This window comes from Centrocercus urophasianus, unplaced genomic scaffold, assembly GCF_019232065.1.
Source record: "Centrocercus urophasianus isolate 14NV4802_14NV808 unplaced genomic scaffold, USGS_Curo_1.0 seq_11, whole genome shotgun sequence".
Classification (NCBI taxonomy): Eukaryota; Metazoa; Chordata; class Aves; order Galliformes; family Phasianidae; genus Centrocercus; species Centrocercus urophasianus.
This window is the reverse complement of record NW_024884253.1, coordinates 48,948,635-48,971,838: the sequence shown is the minus strand read 5'-3', so window position 1 is coordinate 48,971,838 and position 23,204 is coordinate 48,948,635. Positions and strand designations below refer to the sequence as shown.

Below are 23,204 nucleotides of genomic sequence, written 5' to 3'. Positions count from 1 at the left end.
GGAGAAGAGGCCAAACCCCTCCTCATTATAACCTCCCTTCAGGAAGTTGTAGAGTGCAATGAGGTCTCCCCTGAGCCTCCTCTTCTCCAGGCTGAACAATCCCAGCTCCATCAGCCACTCCTCGTAAGACTTGTGCTCCAGACCCTTCACCAGCTTTGTTGCCCTTCTCTGGACACGTTCCAGGGCCTCAGTGTATTTTTTTGTAGTGAGGGGCCCAAAACTGAACACAGTTCTCAAGGTACTCACCAGTGCTGAGTAGAGAGGGATGATTACATTGGGCCCTGATTCTGATTTTTTGTCCAGCAAGTTCCAGTTTCTCATCCCATTAGTTGTTAGCCTTACCTCATCATTATTCACCTCTCAGCTCTCCTTTTCTAGCCTGTTGGATCTTCACCGTGGTCTGTAGTTGTGTTTCAATGCTTTTTACAGCTTTTGTGCTGTCTGCCTTAGAATTGGAGGTTTTCTTCTGTTGCTTTGTCAAGGTGCTAGGCAGTGAGTTACAGAGCTTGCAGGACAGACTGACTTCATCTGCAGACATCCACATCACTCTGAGGTTGGTTCATCAGCCGTTTCAGAAGAGCTCTCAGGCTAGGGCCATGCAGTCTATCTGCAGCAGTGGTGGCTTTGAAGGGACTCCCCTTCTTGCGCAGTTACCTGTGGCAGAAGTGAAGAGTCTAGGCTTTATCAGTTAAGAGGACCAGAATTCATCATAGGATGAAGTTGGATGATTTTGCTGCCTTTAATACTATAAACAGCTGTTTTGCTTATCCTAACAAAGAGTTGCAGTGTAAGATATCTTGTGTTTTGTTGACTATTTTGGCAAATTTTTGTAAGTGAAATATGAGTCACTAGGATACAAAGTGTTAGGCTACTTCAAAACTAGGAGGTGCTTCAAGCTCTCAGTAGAAAACTAGACTTAAAATAGAGAAAATAAATTGATGATGGTAAATTTTATTCTCTAAGCTTTTTTGGAAGAAAAGTTGTTTCTAGCAAATCTAGTTTTTTCTTTTATTAATATGATATATAGAATTTCTCTTTCAAAATTAATGATCTCCTTAAAAGTCTGTCCTATTTACAGGTGCTTATTTTGGCCAACTGTAGGATTGAGTGTTCATCAAACTAAAATTTCATTGTCACTGATTGAAGTTTACTAAAACTTGCATGTATTTGAGTGATCTTCATAATCTGACTTATTCAGTACAGCCTTTCACATATACATTACATACATACATACTTAGACATATTGCTTAAGGAGTTCAACCTGCACGTATTTGAGAGCATCCAAGATTTAGATAAGATGACTTCTGTTGTGGATGCTCCTCTTATCGCTTTAGAAAGAGAAGCAAAGCAAACTAGATGTGGTATTTGCTCTGGTTTGTTTTATTCAGTCTGAAGTTGTCAATTCTAACTAGTGTTCGAAAGCTAAGGGCTGCATACATTATCCATGTTAAATACAAAGCTAATGCTCCTATTTGGCAAAAGGTTATAGTTCTGACATTTTGTGATCATTCCAAATATCCTAAGGAAGATGGTTCTGTCGTGCTGTTAAATTTTACCTAAACAGTTCCTACCTATGCAAAGCTTAGTAGGGCATGTGTGTCCTGTGTACAGTGTACATTTTATTATTTAAAATATTATAAATCTAACCACTGTCTCTTGAGAGTAGCTGCTGGGTTTTCGTTGTGTGTTTGTGTAGGTCATCAGTTCTCTGATAGCAACTACAGTTTAAGCAAATCCTGAGAGGAGAGAAATAGTACCTAGGTCTGAAATTGTTTGTTTGTTTGTTTGTTTTCCTGTGGATAAGTGAACTATTTGGCATGTGATTAGGATACATTCAAGCAGTTCTTAATTGAAAAACTGAATTACACATTTTTGAAAGTCACCAACTTCAGTAAAAAATGTATCTAATAAATTTAACTAGCAACTTGGAGAACATAGAGCTACTTCTATCTGGCAACACTTAACAGTAGCCTTAAAAAGCAAAGAATGAAAAAGTATCTGTGGTTGTGGCTGTGGTGAAATCTCTTCTGTGTGAAAAACTGCAGCCAGGAGCTACCCTCAGTTTGTTTCTTCTCATTGCAGTTGGGTTATCTTTCTGCATAGCAGTTTTCTTGAAAGCAGGTTATGCTTGCAGGGAATTTATAGTAGAGAACGTGGGCCAAGTCTTTTGTGGTAGTTTATTAGTACAGAGTGTACTTGCACCTGGCTTTGCATAAAGGTGGTGCTTATCAGATTGACGCTCACTGTAGACTTAATGACTTGACCACTTGATCACACAGATTGTAAGTACAAGAGTGTAAAAAAGCTTATTTTGGTAGTATCTGACAGTGTGTTTGCTAACATTTATAGTGCCTTTTTTGTTTTGTTTTACTGTGACTGACAGAGCCTACAGTGCGGGCAGAACTGATGGAACAGGTACCTCATATTGCCATGTTTTGTCAAGAAAACAGACCTTCCATCCCATATGCTTTTTCCAAATACTTACTACCTATTGTGGTACGGTACCTTGCAGACCAGAATAACCAGGTAAGTGTCTTACAGAAGCAGTTTATTAACTAGCTGAATATTTCCATTGTGTGAGATTTTTCAACTTAAATAATTTAGGCTGAGTTAAGGATGTAATACTTTAGAGCGGAAAAAAATTTAAAATGACTTGTAATACATGGAAATCTGAATTTACTAAAGAAAATTTTGATTTTTTTTACCTTATATATTCTGTTCTGATTTTGGAGCTTTTATCTGGTGTTGTGTTCTTATAGACAAAATCAGTCATTTTTCTAGGTTTTCTAGTTCAAATTCTGGCAAAAAAAAAAAAAAAAAAAAGGATAATAGACAATAAAGACATCTCCTTGCTATAATTCAGTTCTTTAAACTGTTACATACCATCATATATGGTTGTTTATATATACATCTAGTAACTCTTGTCTTGGAAGCTGAGTTGGCACTGAGCATTTTGCATGTCTGCACCTATACATCATCTTGCCTTTAGTTTTCTGTAGGATTCTCTACCATTTCAGAGTAAGTCCTAGGTGATGTTAGTTTTAGTATTTGAAAGGTCTGAATTTTTGTCACTTTTAATTTATTTTTTATTTTTTAAACCTTTCCAGATCCTCCGTAGTTAAGAACAGGTACCAAAACCAGGCATATTTTTCTTTGTAATGGTTTTGCTAATTGATGTTTAATACAACAGCAAATATCTGCTTGATATTCTCTCATTCACACATTCCATGACTGTTCATCTTCCTAACCTCTGTTGATAACTGCACAGCTCATTTGGCTGATTTGTTCTGAAACAAAGACCTCAAAAGGTCTTATAATTGCTGCATTGCAGTAGGTAATCTGTCACTTCATGTAATGCTTTCTCTTCTGACATACATGATCTTGCATTTGCAAGTTTTATGTTCATGTAAGATAAATAAGCCCATGATTTCAATTTATCTGGATTATTCCAGTTGACTCCAGTGATTTCTGAATCATTTGCAAGCTTTTATCGGTAACTTTGGGATTTTTTTTCCAGATGCTAGCAAAGTGTTTGGTGTTATATTTGTCAGCGCTGGATACACAGCTATTGAAGAGCACTGAGAACTAATTGCCCTAGAAATAATTCTATTTGGTGATTGTTACCTCCATAAAACTTATTTTTGAGTGCCAGTTAAATACGTATTAAGTCAATTTTAAAAGGTTATTATATTTTTGTGTAGGTGGAACTAAGCAAAATTGTCTTGTTCAGAATAAATGCGGTTATCCATTGTCAGACAAACTTGGTAAAAAGAGGATTTGTTTAACAAAACTCATATGCCGTAGAACTTTGAATATTTTGAATATTTGAATATTTCCCAGTTAGCTGTGCTGCTTCTCTTCCATGCCTTTCTTTCTGTTTCCCTTTGGCATAGTAGTCTTGACTTGGGAAATACATAGGTGGACACTTACTATAATAGCATTCATTAGTTTACAATAAGCAGATTTCTAGGATCTGGTGTTGTGTTTAAATCATGAAGTATTTGCAGAGTGCTTTTGGAGACCTTGTCCTCTCTCTCCAAGCACCTTGAACATAGGTGTGCAGCAGTATGTAGGTATGGCTCCCAAAATACTTGGACCTACTTCACGAAAGAACCACCCTAGTTCCTTATACTCCTTGATTTGATTTTTATCTCCTTACAATAGGTAAGAAAAACAAGCCAGGCAGCATTGTTAGTTCTCCTGGAACAAGAACTCATAGAGAGATACGATGTGGAGACCAAAGTATGCCCTGTTCTGATAGACCTGACAGCACCAGACAGCAATGATGATGTGAAGACAGAGGCCGTGGCTGTAAGTAACAGCAGTATCAAACTAGAGGGTATAATGGTCTCTTGAATTGTTGGTGATGCTGTGTGATCACTGTGATGCTATTGTGTTTCCAAGATGTGCACCAATATGGTATTAGAGAGAAAAATTTATATCGCTATCCGTAACTAATCCATAACTTTTTCTGTGCCATCTTATACTCGAGTCAAGGTTAGATTTAAATTCAGTATGTTATATAGGCTATGAAGAAAAACCCATTTGGACAAACCAGCACAGGTTATTAATTTTCATTGGCTTACAAAGCATCTACTTCTTTTTTTTTGCAGGCTTGTTTTATGAGGGGTTTAAATAGCATATGTGGAAAATTTCTATCTGTGGCAAATCTATACTCCTTGAATTCTCTTTGTCACTACTTTCTGTTCTGTTCTCTTTAATGATTTCTTTTTGTTGTGTGGGTTGTTTGGTTTTTTTTGGATAAAGTAATAAGCATATTTGATAAATAAAACTTTTGTGTCCAAATGGTCAGCAAATTAATATTTTAAAGGAAAAATGTCAGAAGCTGTATGTCCTTTCTCTTTTAAAATGTAGAATTTTATGTAAGAAGTTAAAGCTGCCACTTTCTTTGGTATAACGCAAATGCACAGTATTTTTATATTAGGGAATTGCAGATGGACAGTGCTCTCAGATATAGGGTATGTTTTTTATTTAATGTCTTTGAGTGGACTTTTTTTAATGTCTGGTAGTTGGACTTGATGATCCTTATGGGCCCCTTCCAACTCAGGATATTCTGTTTTTCTGTGATCAATATCAACAATTTTAAATTATTTTTATCGAATCATAGAGAAAATAATAGAAGACACTTAACCATATTATTAAGTAATAATTTTCTGTTATTAAATTCCTCAAGTTTATTCCTCAATTAAATTAAAATTCCTCAAGTACTTGAACAGTCAGATCTTTTCAGTTGAAGGACTGATGTATTTTTTTTTTTTTTTTCAGTAGTTCTTCATGATTTCAGTTTTCTATATCAGAAAATTAAGTGTAAAAAAGCTCTGCTTAACTGACATGAAATTGTGTATTGTGCAAGCATTCCTAACTAGTGTCTGTCTGTCTTGCCATTAGATAATGTGCAAAATGGCCTCCATGGTGGGAAAGGACATCACGGAAAGACTTGTTCTGCCTAGGTTTTGTGAGATGTGCTGTGACTGCAGAATGTTTCATGTTCGTAAGGTACGTATTATCAGCACCTCATCTGGATTATCTGTGAAAGGAGTGTCATCAGTTTGGAACTTGCCTTTGTCTAAAGGACACCTTCCTGCTAGATTGCATCTGTCACATACTTAAGTGAAAGCTATGGTGCTTCCTTGTAGTTTGTATTTCCATAGATTTTAATTTGATGCTGACTTTTTTTTCCCTGAGTACTTACCTTTATTATTTGAAACAAAGAAAGAGCTGTCCTTACGATTGTGCAGGTAACCATGAAAATGTGAACCAGCTGGAACTGATAAAGCATCAGCTACCTGAGCTCATACCTCTGTGCGTAGACATAAAGATGCTCATTAAGATGAGGCAAACTAGTATGCCATCGTGAAACTTAGGTGTTGAGACTGCGTTTTGGTTTCACCTTGCTATTGGATAGCTGCTTCTCCTTTGGAATTGCTTGTATTATTTCATTTGACAGCACTTTGAACGTATTTTATTCTTCCTTTTCGCTTCAGTTTTGGGGTGGTTCTTTTGGGATTAAATCATTAGTCAAGTTTAAAAAGCGAAAGTTAAACTAAAGCTCCAGAAGATCTTAAAAAGAAGAAAACATTTTAATCTTTTTTTTTTAACACCGTAGAAATAGATAGAATGGGGAAATGGCAGATTGTGAGTTAGTGTCAAAAATTGTTCCCTTAGTTTTAAAAGCTGTTTAGTTATTTCTTTTGACTTTTTATGCTGTATTAAAGAATTGTCATAGTGGTTATTTCTTGTGTTTCATTTGCAAGGTATGTGCAGCCAACTTTGGAGATATCTGCAGTGTGGTTGGGCAGCAGGCCACTGAAGAAATGCTGGTAAGCTATCTATTAAAGGATTTTTCTTTTTAGTGCAAGTCAGTAGTGGAGTTAGATGTGGGACAGCAAAGGACAGATAAAACAATTAGGCAATGACTACTATGTTCTCTTAGTAAGAAGAGTCTGTAACAGCTGTGACTTTTCAGTTTGGCTGGTACAAGGCTTTGTTTAAGATTTATAAAATTTTGAAGACCGTTAATACAGACTTCTTAGAATCATAGAACTCTTAGAGTTGGAAGGGAGCTTTAAAAGTCATCTAGTCCAACTCCATTGCAATGAACGGAGACATCACAGCTAGATCAGGTTGCCCAGGGCCTGATCCAGCCTCACCTTGAAAGTTTTCAGGGATGGGGCATCAAGCACATCACTAGGCAGCCTGTTCCAGTGCCTCACCACCCTTCCTGTAAAAGATGTTTTCCTTGTTTCTAACCTAAATCTACCCTCTTTGATCTTGAAGCTGTTTCCTTTTGTTCTATCACCACAGACCCTACTAAGGAGTCTGTCCCCTTCTTTCCTGTAGCTCCCCATTAGATACTGAGACGCCTTTATCAGGTCACTCAGAGCCATCTCTTATACAAGACACATTCTAGAGCTAAGAGAAGGTTTAAGGCAGCCTAAAGAAAATACTTCAAGTTGTGAAGATAGAGAATATCAGTAAATTTTGAAAGATATTAGGCAAGAAATAGACAGGAGTGTATCTTCTAACGTCTATAATGCAATGAGAAATTACAGGTACAGGTGAGTAAGAGGAGAGTAAGCTGCTAGGAGGGGCAAGTCTGATACAATCTTTTGAAGTAATTCTTCAGATGTGTGAATATTCCTTGTATGTATCTGCAGGTAACATGAGTGCCAGTGATTAGAAGGGTGGTGCTACTGAATGTGTGTTTTGTCTTGTGAACATTCAACTGAGGTATCTGTTGAGCGTGAGGGCAGAGAATTTGATGGGAGGAAATGAGCATGGAACAGAACTCACTTTGAAACAAGTGCTGCCTGTTAAGACTTGCAACTTGCTGTGTTCTGAACAGTTGCCGAGGTTTTTCCAGCTCTGCTCTGATAACGTGTGGGGAGTTCGGAAAGCCTGTGCTGAATGCTTCATGGCAGTTTCTTGTGCAACGTCACAAGAAGTCCGGCGGACAAAGTTGTCAACCCTTTTTATTAATTTGATTAGTGATCCTTCGCGATGGGTAAGAAGCGCTTCTTATTTCTTGAATAACTGTTCAGTACAGTTTAGTGATTTGATTGTGATGTTCTACATACAGCTTCTCCCCGTAGGTATGGATAACTTAAGTTGTTTCACGCATCTTGAGAAAGATTCTTGTTGGAATGCTTGGTTTTCCAGCAGGCAGAAGAATTTCTTTCTATTTCCACCACAACATGGAGGAAAAACTGTGCCAGCAGGACCGCTTTTCTTAGCTACAGAAGTTGCTATGGCTTAACAACACTAAAGATCATCAGCAGATCTAAAAAATTAGTTGGAATTTATTTATATTTCACAGATCCCTCCCTACTTCCTTTTTTTTTTTTTGACACCAAGGTCTATGCTTTAAAGATTAAGTTTGTTATTGAGCAGGCTACTTCCAAGAGCCGGAAGTAGATCTTTTGCACAGGGGCATGAGCTCTTGGATCCTTGGAAATCATGCAAGTTGTAGTCCAGCAGATTTAATCAAATAAAAGAAATGAAGGGTGGATACGGTGATTGGTGAGACAGGAAGATTAAATAGGAGGAGGAAGGAGGAACAAATTAAAGTATAAAGAATGACAAAGGGGGCAAGAAAATGCAAAGCATGTTATCATTCAAATTCAAAACAGTGAAAAGTCTGTTCACTACAGCAAAGTTCTTTTCCTTCTAAGTCATTATCTCAGCTGAACTTTCAAATTCACCCACTTCTGCTATTTAAATACATGTGATTTTTTTTGGCTGTGGAGCGTGGGCCCATCAACACAGTTACTTGTGATTTAACTGTTTTTTCCTAATGTTTTTCACTTAGCACTCTAGGTATACAACTGGTTTAATCTTCCAAGAAACTCTACTGTTACTTTCCTATGTAGACTTACGACCCTTCCTGTTCCTAACAATAGACTTATGTTTCATAAGAATTTATATTATATTTACATAATTTATTTTTCCTTGGACCTTTTCCACTAGGTCCGACAAGCTGCTTTTCAGTCTTTGGGGCCTTTCATATCAACTTTTGCTAATCCATCCAGCAGTGGTCAGTATTTTAAAGAAGAAGATGATAAAAACTCAGAGGACCATGCTTCTGCACAGGAAAACAGGTGAAGAATTGCCTCCTTGTTTTTTTCCTGTGTGAGCTGCAAGTTAAAAAAGATACATTTCCCGTATGAACTGAGTGTTTATCTTGGAAAAATCTATAACTTCTTCTCTTAATCCACTACCAGAATTTTCAGTTATCTATTAAAAATACTGAACTATTCAGTAGTTTAGAATATCTTCAGGTACCTTAGGATATACCTTCTACGACAAAGCTTGGTAGATGAGGATACTGTCTATCATAGAATCGTATCGTAGAATGGTTTGGGTTGGAAAGAACCTTTCAGATCGTCTATTTCCAACCTCCCTGCTATAGGCAGGGACACCTGCCTCTAGACCAGGTTGCTCAAAGCCCCATCCAGCCTGGCCTTGAATGCTTCCAGGGAGGGGGCACTTACAATCCCGCTGGGCAAAACTATATAGATGGCTGTAAGATATTTGATCTTCCTAAGATTCTTGTAGAGAAGCTGTTGTTGATCATACAGTCATAGAATTGCTCAGGTTGGAAAAGACCTTAAAGATCATCGGGTCCAACTATGACCTCACCATACTACTCTAACTCTAACAACCCAACTTGATGTGTGAGGCTGCACGAGCAAGTGGTGATGTGGATTGAAAACTGTCTGAGCAGTGAGCCCAGGGGGTGATGATCACTGATAGTCTTCACTGGTGGTGAGTAACTTGTGTACCACAGGGATCGGTACTGAGACCTCTTCTACTAAACACCTTAATGGTCTGGATGAGGGGCAGAGTGCACCTTCAACAAGTTTGCAAACGACACAGATCAAGGAGCTGTGCTGCCACATCCAGAGGGACCTTGAAAGGCTTTGGAGAAGTAGTCTCACAGGAGCCTCATGAAGTTCAGCAAGGGGAAATGCAAAGTCCTGCAGCTGCAGAGGGAAGAAGTCCAGGCACCAGTGTGTGCTGAAAACTGGTGGGCTGAAAAGCAGCTTTGCAGAAAGGACCCTGGGGTTCAACTTGGTGTCCACCAGGACTGCTTGTAACAAAGGCTAATGGTAGCCTGGGCTGCATTAGGAGTATTGCCAGCAGATCAGGGAAGGGTCACCATGCACTGTTGAGGCCATATCCAGAGAACTGTGTTCAGTTTAGGGCAAACCAGTGTAAGAGAGAGATTGAGCAATGAGAGAAAGTACAGAAGAGGGGCAAAGGTGATAGACTGTAATGTCTTTCCTATAAGAAAAAGCTGAGAGCTGAAATTGTTTAGACTAGAGATGAGGAGGTTCAGGAGGGTGTGTTATTAATGTGTATGTATAGCTGAAGGGAAGCTTGAGGAGGGCTTTGGACCACGTGACCTCCTGGAGTCCTTTCTCTTTTCAACCAGTCTTTGATTCTGTGATTTATTTTGCTATGGTGTAAGTAAATCTACTTTGATAAATAAGAAGCTGATGGTATTTGTATGAATTTTCGAAGGCATATGTTTGTGACAAGTTTATTTTGTTTTTTGAAATGGTTCATTTGCTTTGTCGCTCAACAGTGAACAAACCAGAACTGCAGAAGACATCACAACAGAGGATGAGCACAACAGATCAGAGGACCCGTTCTCACACATCGACAATGACAGTTTTGCAACAAAACTTGAAAATGCCCCGGGAGATCAAAATGCAGTGTCAAATAACTCCCAGAGGGAAAGTGATTTCCAGACTGAGTCATCCTTTCATTGCACTTTGTCTTCAGATTCTTGTGGGGGAATGGCTGATGAGAACGAGCGAAGTTCTCATTGCTGTACAGCAGGACTACGGGTGGCTGGGCACAGTTCACAGGAAACCTCTCTTTCAGAGCAGGAATTGTACAACTCTTTCCATTTCTGGAGGACTCCACTTCCTGAAATAGATATTGATTTGGAGCTTCAGCAGACTTCTGAGATAATCCTCAATAGAGAAATTCAGGAACTGACAATGCCGGTATCTCCAAACATTCCTATGGCAACAAGGAAAGAGTTGGAGGAAATGATAGAAAATTTGGAACCCCATATCGATGATCCAGACGTTAAAGGTATAGTAAAAGTGCTGAAGCATTTTTAGTGTCTGGAGATGTGCTTATGTTGCTTTAGCAGTTTGGGCTTTAACCTTATCTTTAGAAGTCAGAGGTAGTACTTTTCTCCTCATTTTCAAATAAATCGCATCTAGTAGGATTTAATTGGGGAAAGTGATGATATGAACCAAAAGGGAACTTCCATATGTGTAGAGGTGTTTAAAGGCAGTGTGATTCCTTCCATAAACTGAATTCGCATAGTATAAAATTCTGACTGCTCAGCTTGACAGTGTAATTAAATAGATGGATCCACAGTATAAGCTATCAATCAGAATATTAATTTTTAATTAGCAGAGGTATGAAGCAAAACAGATAAAATATATTTTTAAATTACCAATAAAATGATAAATGTGGTTTTCATGTTATGAGCTATCCAATCTACTTTTAAATAGTTAATCTTATTGATTTTCCTATGAAATCTTGATTGCTGCAGTCTCACATTGTCTACTTAAGTTTGCAAAGCTTTAGTGTCAAGCTGAGAACTAATCTAAAGGGAATTGTTGAAATGAGCATGTGTTTTCTGATTTAAAAAACTCTTGAAGATTGGAAAAGGGTTTCACAAGCATGGCCATCTGGCTGAACAGCACTTCAGAGACACCTCGTGAGCTGAAATAACTCGACTGATTCACACATACGTACCAGAGATAGGTTTCCTTGGTACACATATGCTGAATAAATCCTAAGGCACATCAGATTTGAGGTTACAGCCAGAAAGTCTTGAGCTATCACTATGAAAGAACCACGTTCTTCTGAAGTTGAAGCGTCCCTAGATGAAAGCATGCATCTATACAAAAAAGAAAAAGTAGGAAGGAAAAAGAAGTGGTAGTTAAGAAACATATCTTAGTTTGCATGAAGATTTATGTAGCCTATCTGCTTGTACATCCAGAATTACCTTGTTACAAGTTAGTTTATTTCATGTGTGTTCGTGTCTTGTCTCAGAGTGGTTTCTTGTAGCTCTTGTGACTAGATGTCTAGAGGTACTGCTGTACAGGTGCAGCTTTAGACTAGAACATTTCAGAAGAAATCTCTTACTAGGTTGTCAACACCATGAGCTGCTGGTGTGTGCAAGTTTGGAAAAGTTTGAACTGGGGTTAGTGTGTTTCTGACCAGTTGTTTTTGTTGTTGTGGGTGGCTTTTTATTGTAATTTGTTTGTTTGGCTTTGGTCTTAATTCATAGAATCATAGAACTGTTTGTGTTGGAAGGGACATTTAAAAGTCAAACTCCCCTGCAATGAGCAGGGACACCTACAGCTAGGTCAGAGCCCCTCCAGCCTGACACTGAAAGTCTCCAGGGATGGGGCATCCACCAGCTCCCTGGGCAACCTGTTTCGGTGCCTCGCCACCACTGTAAAAGAAAAAAAAAAAAAAACAAAAAAAAAAAAAAAAAAAACACCCCAAAACTTCTTCCTTATATCCAGTCTAAATGCCCCCTCTTTTAGTTTGAAACCGTTTCTCCTTGTCCTATCACAACAGACCCTGCTGAAGAGCCTGTCCCGCTATCGGGTCTGTCTGGAGCGTTCTCCAGGCTGAAAAGCCCCAGCTCTCTCAGCCTGTCCTCATAGGAGGGGTCCTGGCCTCATTTTTCTAGCCCTCCTCTGGATGTTGTCACTTCTACCAAATTCCTGCCACTCAGGAATCCAAAGGGATTCCTGCTTCTGTGCTGTGCTCCTGCCTTTATTGCTGCTTTTTTCACCAAGGGCAGAAGGTGCAGTGTTCATTCAGTATGTGAATGGAGTTTGCCTCACTGCAGAGTTTCCCTCCATACATTTCTGATTTTTGTAGCAAATTGAGCAAATACCAGAGAGTTCACAGAATGAAATGAGGATGAATTAATGAAAGTGTGGTTTGGGAATAAGACTGTAGTATATGATGCTGTGTGTGTGTCAGTAACATTAAATATCCAGACAGCCTTAATTCTGTCTCTGTTGCTTGTCAGTGCTAGACTGAAACTTCAGTATCCTTCTTTTCATGTGTTTGGTTTGGGAGAGTACTTTCTAAATACAGAGAATTTCTTTTGAGGGGAACCATATTGCCCTGCCTCATTGTCAGGGTTTTGGAAAGTTTTAAAAAATCCTATTGATGTTTTTATTACTTGACTGCATAGAGTAACTAGTGATGCTAGTAAGGTGGTGTCCATTGTGGAACAGCCAGCAGAAGTCAGTGATTGCTGTGTGCTGGTTGCTGTCAGCACCAGCCCCAGACAGCTGAACAGGTGTGGAAGTTTGGTCTGAAGTTGCACCTCTGTCATCAGAGCAGACTCCATTTCAGATTTCAAATCCCTTCTTGAAGCCCTGGAAACTGATGAGGCTTCTAGCAAACACAGTTTTTGACAGTGGCTGGCAGCCACCGCTGACCATATATATATATTTCTTTTTTCCCATAACCTCATGGTGATCTGCTTTAACTGAATCTCACTCCCCCAGATCCTTTCCCTGAGGCTTTCTTTCCAGAGCTAACCTGTTGCCAGAGTACTGCATCTGAGCAATAGGTAGTTGAACAGTCAGTAACTGAGGTAAGACAGCCTGTTTGCTCGCAGACAAACTGCAGCTTGGATAGTTCTGCTATCCGATACGCAGTGCAAGGCAATGGTATGTTAATGTTAATGTGACCTCTCCTGTCTGCTGGCCAGACATCCTGAGGTCTCATGGGCTGGGAGATGGAAACCTGCACATTCCTCTGGAGCATGCTGGCTCTTTAAAAAAATCACCGTGAAGTCTTTATTGGGGTCACTTTTTTTCTGGTTCTTTCAGTCTGCTGTCTTCAGTGACTTCAGAAGCTGCTTTTCTTTCCCCGTGTACTTTATCTCTTTCTTTCTTTTTCTAGGGACATTGTCTTGAGCTTTATTTATCCCCTTCTGCTCTGCATAGGGAGTGTTCAATTGTGTAATATCAGGTTTTCTAATTGTTATTTGGTGGGTGATGGAAGTTCACTTGCACATTACTGGGGCTAGCTGTGGTTTGTGCCAGCCACAATGTGCTTTTCCAAACGGAGACCTGATATGGAAAAAACAGCCCATAAGTATTACATCAGTAGACCTCACTCCAATATAAAAAACCTGTGCTTATAGGTTAGGCTACCAGCTATGCTGACAGTTAAGTACATTGTAGATGGAACAGAAGGTAAGGAGAAGAGGAGAAGAAATTCCTCTTTGTTTTAATGTTTCATTTACTATAGCAGTCTTCAACTCTCAGTCCCTGTTGCTGGGATGTTACAGGCATGTTTCCTTAGTTACTTGTATTATTGTATCTGCTAGGGCAGCCTGTAATTTTTGCTTGCCAGCAAGAAGTGAATGTGAGGAAAACAGATCCTTCAGCAAAAAGGGAGTGTGCCACTGAGAAATCCAAGTCTTTTAGCAAAACATCAGGGGAAACAGCAAACAGCAATACAGCATACAGGAGGGGTGGAAAGTTCTGAGAAACTAATAAGGCCAGGTAAAAAAGTGGTTTTGAATGTAAGGGTTGTGCTAGTTATTTTAGGGTGTGGGCACGCTACAGTTAAGCAGTTCCCTTCTGAAAAATACTTTCTGCTTGAAGCGAAAGTCAGAGGAAGAAAGAGTTGATTGGTGGATGGTTTAAGATCCTGTAAGCACTGACTTTGTCTGAACAGTGCAGTATGTGGGCCCTGTGTTTTGCAGAAAGCTGACCTTCGAACTCAAATTTTTCCTGAAGGTAGTTGTGAAAGTTGGTTAGCCAGCAGATTCCCCTCCACTCTCCCCTCTACGACCTTACTTCCCATGAACTCTGAGGCCTTACTGTGTGGTGTGCAATGGCATCATGAGAGAACATGCCCCAGCAGTGAAGGCCACTCCTCAGGACACAATTTGTGTTTCAGGATCTTCAAGCATCCACCTAGAGCTGTGCACATGTGCAGATACACACATGCGCTCTCTTTTCCTCCCATACCGAGCACTCCATCAATCTCCATTCCTCCATAGTGGCTGGAGTTATTTTTTTCTTCTTAGTTAAGACCTTAGGAATTTTATTGTATTTAGATAATTCACCTTCCAATAAACAGTGGCATCTACAGCAGATCAGGTTGCTCAGAGCCCCTTCCAGCCTGACCTTGCATGTCTCCGGGAATGAGGTATCCACCACCTCTCTGGGCAGCCTGTTCTGGTGCTTCATTAACCTTGTTGCAAAAAGCTCATTCCTTCTATCCAATCTAAACCTCACAACCTCACTCGCTTCAGTTTGAAACCATTTCCTCTTGTCCTGTCACAACAGACAAGACAAGGCCCTTGGCAACGGGAGCCGTGGAGAAACAGGAAGGCACTGGTGATCAGTGAAGTCTGTGGGAGTTTGGCATTTGAAATGATCTTTGAAATGATCACTCATTTTGCTTATTTTTAATGAGTGGGTTTGTTTGTTTGTTTTTGGAGTAATTTACCAACCTCCTTGATCTTGCTAATCTTCATGGGCTCTGAAGTGCTGAGATTTATCGTCATTGAAATGACATTTGAACAGTAAAGTCATAGCAAGCTTTTGTTAATCTTAGGAATTGTACTGTCAAATTCCTGACACTGTACTGTGATCATGGATGTAAAATGCTATGTTAGAAAAGAGTTTTGTTCTTTTGGTGGCTTCTTATTAGCGGTTTTGTTTTTAAGTTTCTGTTGTATGGTGAGTTTTTCCTGTTGAGTGAATTCGAGTGGTTTTACAGTAAGGAAATCTTGCAGTTATCTTAGAAATTTTACACAGGTACGGAGTATATTGAAAAGAATTGCCTTCTGCTTATCAGACCTCATTCAGAAACCAGGGACCTCTGTGTGTTTTTGCTAGCTCAGATTGCATCAGGTTACAATTTTGTTTCTTGTAATGGATACATAGCATAGAAGAGAGAACTCCTGTCTATACCAACGAGTCCAGTTTTCTTTGTCTAATTCTTATTGCTAGCTATCCAACATTCACATTCTGTAACTTGGTATGGCAAACTGAGATTGAATACAGATATATGGTTTGCTGTTTGATTTCAAAATGGGCACAGTGTTTAGATAACCTTGGAAAAGCCATTTCTGTATGATGAGTATGGCTTCTGGGTAGCTGGGTATGTTTAATGGGTCAAGAGATGGAGGAAAGAAGGCAGGCTACATTGGTCAGCACTGAAGGCTGGGCTGTTGCAGGTAAGATTGATCACGATACCAGTCTGCTTAGGTCAAGCTGTACCCAGCCAACATTGCTCAGCAAGAGGTTTGGGTTTTTTAACTGGCAGATTCCCTTCCACTCTTCCCTCTAAGACCTTACTTCCCATGAACTCTGAGGCATTACCGTGTGGTTCTTCAGCTGTTCCTCAATTAAACCAACATCTGACAGTTAACTGTGGCCATGCTAGGTTTATTGCAGTTCAGTCTCTCATCCCTTTCTCTTTCGTATGCTGCAGCACAAGTGGAGGTGTTGTCTGCTGCACTCAGAGCATCCAGTTTGAATCCTCAGGAAGAGACAGTGGCCAGCATTGGCAAGGGAACAGACTCTCAGACTGAACTAACCAGCAGTGACCAACAAAATTTTCAGCCCATACTGAGTGATATTGTGCCTTTAATTGGTGACACTGTTGAGGTAAGAAGTTTTGTGCTCTTTTTTTTCTTTTCTTCCTGATACTGATTTCTGTGCTCCAGTAACAGAGCTGTATTTTGTTTTTGTGCAGTAATTGCAGTTAAATGCTTCCTACTTTGGCTAGCATGATGCTTGGTTTCGTTGGCTGGTATTGAAACCCAAGCTACTAAAATAAAACGAGTTTGTTGGGATATTTTTAGTTTTGCTAGTTGTTTTATCTAAGCTATTGGACTGTGAAGCCCAAAAGCATTCAGGGAGTGGAGGAATGTGGCATTTATTTGGATACTGCTGCTTATGCTTATACACAATCCTAATGGAACATTACAAGTGTGTTTTGATTTCTTAGAACAAAAATCAACCTGCCACCAACTCCTGATGTTGTGCTTTATTTGTTTCCTAACTGTAGCATCAGTTGTAGTGACTTTTTTTGGTGCTAACTTACAAAATGATAGAGCAAATGAATCCTCTGTCCTTCTAATTTTGGGGGATAATGAGAGTTGTGTTACCTAGGGGTAAGTTTTATTTCTGTATGGAATATGGTGCTGACAGAAAGCTCATGGCATTTTTTATAAAGTTGTTTATATGTGTTTCAATTTTACTCTCTAAAAGGATGCTCTTAATCTGTCAGTTCCTTGTTTGTTACTGGCACCAAATCAAGGACTCATTTTACCAGTGCAAGGATATCAAAGAGGTGACCTAGAATTTGGGAATCAAGCTGTGATGTGTTAAGCAAGGGGTCTGTTGCTTGTAGCAGCAAAGAGAGCTCTGATTTTTTGCAGGTGGTTGGTTTTAATTATTTTGATTTTTGTAGCTAAAAGTCAATATGGGAATAGAAGCTTTAGGAAAACCAGGGTACTGTAATCTGCATTTGAAAGCAGCTGTCACAGTTTTTCACACAAAGCAAAATCAAAGTTTGCTTGTCCTTCTGCAGCTGGTGGGTTTCTGAAGGGGTTAATGCTACGTGTCAAAGGGGTTTCTTTTTTTTATTATTTATTTAAAAATAGGCAAAAAGACATGATAAGGGAGAACAGGTGAGTCTTTGGTACATAGGTACAGCCTGTTTGGTGAGTGTGAGATGCCCTGTTCTGTTTTTCCTCAGGAGCAACCATTCTGATTTCCTTTAGGTTGCATACCCTCTGTAAGGCTCAATAAGCAAATGTAAGCGTCAAGAAATCCTTCAACTCATTTTCACAGTGGATGAGTGTGGGAATTCCCTCTTTTTGGTTGGAGGGAGGAGGAGGAAAAGAAACAGAAAGGAAACTGAAATAAAACTTGCCCATCTTTGCCTGGCACAACAGAGAAGTGGGAGTGGTGCCAGGAGGAGATGGGACTCAAATCTGACCTTCTAGGCTGGCCCCTGCTCTGTTAGGAGGTACCACCAGCAATGCTCATCCCGTTGTATTTGGAGAACTCCAGTGGTGTGACCCACATGTTAGTTACATTTTCCTTAATGCAGTCTCAAAAGTATTCCTCTCCTGTGATTTTCATTCCATAAGAACCAAAAAGGAGCAAACTAAGAGAAGCTTTTGTTTAAAATTTAAAGCAGAAACGTTCACCTAATACACCTTTTGATTTCAGGCTGTAGCAAAATTGTATTTGATATTAAGACGTGTATTCCTTTAATCTCAGGAAAAGGCCCTGAGGAGAGGGCAGCACTTCCTGGTGTTGATGTTTTTGTTCAATCTGTGCATGTGTTTTGTGCAACTTCTTTCTTTTTCTGTTTTTATTTTTAAATAGAATATGGATTCCACGCTTCACTATATTCACAACGACTCAGATTTGAGCACCAATAGTAGTTTCAGCCCTGAAGAGGAAAGAAAATCCAAAGTACAGGTAAATGAGAGTTCTGCTCTTCTTACCTGTGTCAGAAATACAGAGAGCTGTTGGAGAGGGTCCAGAGGAGAGCCACAAAGATGATCAGGGGACTGGAGCACCTCTCCTATGAGGACAGGCTGAGGGAGCTGGGCTTGTTCAGCCTGGAGAAAAGAAGGCTGCGGGGTGACCTCATTGCAGTACCTAAAGGGAGCCTACAAACAGGAAGGGAGTCAACTCTTTGGAAGGGTAGATAACAGCAGCATAAGGGGAAGTGGTTTTAAGTTGAGGGAGGGAAGATTTAGGTTGGGTGTCAGGGGGAAGTTCTTTACAGAGAGAGTGGTGAGGTGCTGGAACAGGCTGCCCAGAGAGGTTGTGGATGCCCCGTCCCTGGAGGTGTTCAAGGCCAGGTTGGATGGGGCCCTGGGTAGCCTGGTCTGATATTAAATGGGGAGGTTGGTGGCCCTGCATGTGGCAGGAGGGTTGGAGATTCATGATCCTTGAGGTCCCTTTTAACCCGGGGCATTCTGTGATTCTGTGATTCTGTCAGATAAATGGCAGTTTTGTCTAAATATAGAGATTGCTTTCATGCTGTCAGTTTCATGCACACTGTTTCATTCAGTCACTTACGATGTAATAAAATTTCTTTAAAATATGACAAATCTCTAAAACAACTAATTTTAAAATCTTCAATGTTTCCAGAGATAATGGCTTAACTTGGCATTTGCTTCTGTTTTAATTAAATATAAGAGATGACAGTGATGTGAGAACAACGCTCATAGATTTTCAGGTTCAAGTTGAATTCTCTATGGAAACTAGTCTGTAATGGAAGCGAGGTTATTGAGGAAACTGGATTTTTTAAATGTTTTGACTGGAACCACCCCCACCCCACGACAGCTTTTAAAAGAAAAAGTGTAGAAGTCATTAAACTCAAGCTGTTTCCATCATTCCTTTCCTAAAGAAAAAGAATTTGTATTGTTTCTTAGTTCAGTATAATGCGTGCATCGCTGCAGAACCACGATTGTTTGAGTGGAACCCTTTTATGGCTTCTGTGAGCTGAGCTGTTCAATAGCTGTTGATATGCTAGGGAGGCATTCTGATACGCCCCATTGGGCAGAATGGGTGCCTGAGATGAAATGGTAACAGCTGGAGCAAAGTGTTGAAGTCGACACAAAGAGGTGTTTGCCAAAGTTTCATTTCTCAGTGGGGGGAGAAAAATTGGTCTTTTGGTCTCTGGAAAAGCCTTCTCCTTTGTGATGACTACTTGGGGAGGCAGCACTGAACCGCCTATGCTCTGCCTCCACTTCTCTCCAACCACAGCATGTTAGTTTGGCTCTCTGCTCTCCCTTCCCCCAGAAGACAAGATGTTGAGAGGAACAGGAAAACAATTTTTGAAGCAAGTCTTGTAATTTGCTCTTTTGCTCATTTTATGGATGAGTTAAAACAGGTGATTTGCACAGCCTGTGAGGCTGAATGTTTGTGAGAAAGGTGGTCTGTTTGATCTCCTGCTTTGCTTAAGTAGACACTGATCCACCTGCTGCTCATCTGCTGTAGCGGTCGGTGTTTTCTGACGGCCCCCACACATGTTGTCATTTCTTTGGAACTTCTTGGTGAAACTGTATGAAATGTAAAAGTTTGGCGTTCTTATTGCAAGATTTCATTAAATAATGACCTATAGTTGTGGAAAAAATGATGTTCTCACAGTGTTCCTTGGAGTTTTTATAAACTTTATGAAGATCTGTTGAAAATAAATACCCTTTTCTTGCTGTAGGACGTTGTACCTCAAGCCTTGCTAGATCAGTATTTATCAATGACTGATCCATCTCGCGCACAAACTGTTGATACCGAGATTGCCAAGCACTGTGCCTACAGCCTACCAGGTGTGGCACTCACATTAGGCAGACAGAACTGGCACTGCTTGAAGGATACCTATGAGACACTGGCATCTGACATGCAGGTAAGCTCAGGAAACTCCGAATAAAGAATAATGTGAATAATGATCATTTCTCTTGTTTGCTGGCTGTTGGGTTGCTCTGCTCTTTAAGTGGAGCTCTGTCACTGGTGCTTGCTATTCGAATAACGAGTTAAATATAACTGTCATGTCAGGTGAAGCTGGGAGTGTGTGGTTCTCAAGCAGTGAGAAAATGGGCTGTTGGACGCAGTGCATTTTTGGAGATGGATCTTCAGTAAGAATGTGAGGAAAGGTGTCTGATCTCTTGAGATCTCATGGCAGTGCTTGGGATTCTCATCGGTCAAAGAATTTGGGTTGTGCTGCTGTGTGCAAGCAGACTCGTGTCCCTGCAGGCATGTCTGGAGCTCAGTGAGTCAGCCTCACGCCGCGATCTGGAGGCCTTTTGATGCTGCACTCAGTCAGTCATAAGGGGATAACATCACTATCGCAGTGCAGCATTGCTGTTTTTAGAACAAACCCAGGAAATAGCAGCGTCTTCCTTGTTGCTAGGTGGTAGGGAGGTGGTTCTGTGCATTTCACTGTCGGTCTGCAATTGTTTCCCAGTCCTTCCTTTCTTCCTTTTTTGGAGATGCTCACTTTTTTTGAGCATTCTCAGACTGCTTCACCCCTCTTGAACTTGCTGCTTGCTATGTCAGTGCTGCAATTCTTAGTGGTGCATACTGAGTAGTTTTATACACAGCCATTGCTCATATTTTCCAAACTGTTGTGCAGCCTTTAAAAACAAGTGGCTAATAAATTTAAAACATGCATAAAAATACATTACCCTGTCTTCAACGCTGTTCAAAGTTTCATTGCCATTCTAATCCAAATTAAGACTGAATCACCAAAGTAGGGTGGAAAAAAACCAGTACCCATACTTACTGGAAGGTGCTAAAGAAGAGATGCTATTTAGCTTTTAAAAGCACGCAGTGTGAATAGTTACTTGATTTTGGTTAAGTAAAAGCTCCACTGATCCTTGGACTTCTAGGAGCTCTCCGTGGGTGAATCTTTACTTATTAGGGAAGTTGTAAGGGGTTGGAACTTGATGATCCTTGAGGGTCCTTTCCAATCCAAGCCACTCTATGATACTGAAAGATCCCAGCTGAAGTACTGTGGGATGTCGTTCATGTTCTGCTTTACAAGTTTTGAGTGAAGGAACAGTTGTATGGGACTGATTTAAACAAAAGGATTTGTAACTGAGCTCCTGAATCTTCAGGTGGAAGAAATGACACCTCATCATTTGTCTGGGATTTGTAAGTGTCGTCATTCTCTGGAGAGCCAGCCAATATATTGACCACCAGGTTAAAATAGAGGACTTCATCTGATCCATCAGTCAGATTTATTCTTTTATTTGTCAACTTATTTCAGTGGAAAGTTCGGCGGACGCTGGCATTTTCTATACACGAACTTGCTGTCATCCTTGGAGACCAACTTACAGCTGGGGATTTAGTTCCTGTCTTCAATGGCTTCTTAAAAGACCTGGACGAAGTCAGGATAGGCGTGCTTAAACATTTGCATGACTTTCTAAAGGTATGTCTGTGTTCATTTTTGGCCCAGTGGGACCACGCATTTTTGCTTTATTTCTTTGTGTGCTTATTTAACATAGCAGCAGTATAATCCTTTATGGGCATATGGAAAGAATATTGCATTTCATCATGCCCCCTGGGACTTTATTGATGTAAGCGTAATAGAGTTCAGCCCAGCAAAGCATTGTTATTGCTAAAGGCGAATTTTTAAAAATCAAAATAAGTGTTCAGTCAGTTGTACTTTGCAGCTCTTGTTCTGCCTCTGGATGTTTGCAACCTATATTTCTTCCTATAAATTTGTATTTATTTTTACAGCTGCTTCACCTGGACAAAAGAAGAGAATATCTTTATCAGCTCCAGGAATTCTTAGTGACTGATAACAGCAGGAACTGGCGTTTCCGTGCAGAGCTGGCTGAGTATGTGGTGCTTGTATTCTGGGTGCTTGTTGAGGGTGTCTAAAAATGTCAAAATCATAAAAGCCAATGTCTTAAAGTGTCATTCTTCATCCAGTTAGAATTAATGGACTATCTTTATCTTCAACTTGTCTCCCTTGCATAAAAATTCCCTGTAGTTGTATATCATTTACAGTAGTTTGAAGCTGAATGTCTTTTCATCACTGTGTTGAAAACACTGGTGTTTCTTTTTAAAAAAAAAATGGGGCCAGATTTGGTCGTAGGAGTGTTCTAGTAATTCATATTGCTGAGTCTGAGCTCATGACCATGAAACCAAGATCTAGAGCAAGCAAGCAGCAGGAGTACTGGACCATGTAAGATGACTTTGGCTTCTTCATAGAATTGGTAGGTGGGATCTTATGGGAGGCAGCTCCAAAAGGCCAAGTTGCTCAGGAAAGCAGGTATTTTTAAAACAGCATCTTCCAAATGAAGGACAGGTCTGTCTCGGTGCTCAGAAGAGCAAGGTTTATTGAGAGCTCTGCTTGACTAAGAAGTGAACTCAGGACTGAGCCTGAATGCAGAACGATTATAGAAGAGGTAAAGACAGGGTGTCAAGTACAGGGTGCATAGAAGGTGTTTGGAAACATTACTCAGGCATGCAGGATTGTATTAGGAAAGCCAAAACTGAACTGGAGCTGAAATTTGTGTGCTATCAAAGGCAACAAGAGTTTCTACTGCTACATGAGTAATGAAAGAACAAACAAGGAAAACACAGATGTTGCTGAAGGTGGATGATTTTGTGACGAAAGCAGTCGGTGTATTGAGGGAACAGATTAACCTCCTCGTATGGTCAGCACTCACTAGATCTTATCTGAAGTAATGTACATTTTTATTGGGCCACCAGTACAGGAAAGATGCTGATAAACTGGAACGAGTTCAACAGAGGAGACCCCAGGATGATCAGGGCTGCAGCACTTGCCATGTGAGAAGAGACTGTGGGACTGTGTCTTGTTCAGCCTGGGTATAAGATGAATTTGGGGACACTAAGAGTAATCTGGAACCCTATGGGGAGATTATAGAGTAGACAAAGCTGGACTCTGCACAGTGGTGTGTGATGGGAGGATAAGAAACAGTAGATTTAAAGTGAAATGAGAGATTCAGACTGGAATTAAGGGAAAAAATTTCACTCCAAGGACAGTCAGGCAAGGGTGCAGGCATCCAGGGAGGCTGCGCAGGCTCCATTCCTGGTGATTCTCAAGACCTGAGCAGGCAGATCTGTGTCACAGCTGACCCTGCTTGCGCAGGCATC

The 23,204-nt window shown here is 40.2% G+C and overlaps 1 protein-coding gene across 4 annotated transcripts in view; it reads left to right on the top strand.

Annotated features, from left to right (window-relative positions):
- Positions 1-23,204, top strand: part of PPP4R1 (protein phosphatase 4 regulatory subunit 1) — a 59,798-nt gene that overhangs the window by 31,310 nt on the left and 5,284 nt on the right. For all 4 annotated transcript variants that reach the window (XM_042833738.1, XM_042833731.1, XM_042833756.1 and 1 more), the window contains 12 exons: positions 2,384-2,526; positions 4,165-4,311; positions 5,410-5,517; positions 6,276-6,341; positions 7,367-7,525; positions 8,488-8,618; positions 10,109-10,626; positions 16,042-16,217; positions 17,952-18,047; positions 19,798-19,983; positions 21,346-21,507; positions 21,819-21,919. In XM_042833738.1, the coding sequence (XP_042689672.1) occupies positions 2,384-2,526; positions 4,165-4,311; positions 5,410-5,517; positions 6,276-6,341; positions 7,367-7,525; positions 8,488-8,618; positions 10,109-10,626; positions 16,042-16,217; positions 17,952-18,047; positions 19,798-19,983; positions 21,346-21,507; positions 21,819-21,919 (1,993 nt within the window). The remainder of the gene's footprint in view (positions 1-2,383; positions 2,527-4,164; positions 4,312-5,409; positions 5,518-6,275; positions 6,342-7,366; positions 7,526-8,487; positions 8,619-10,108; positions 10,627-16,041; positions 16,218-17,951; positions 18,048-19,797; positions 19,984-21,345; positions 21,508-21,818; positions 21,920-23,204) is intronic.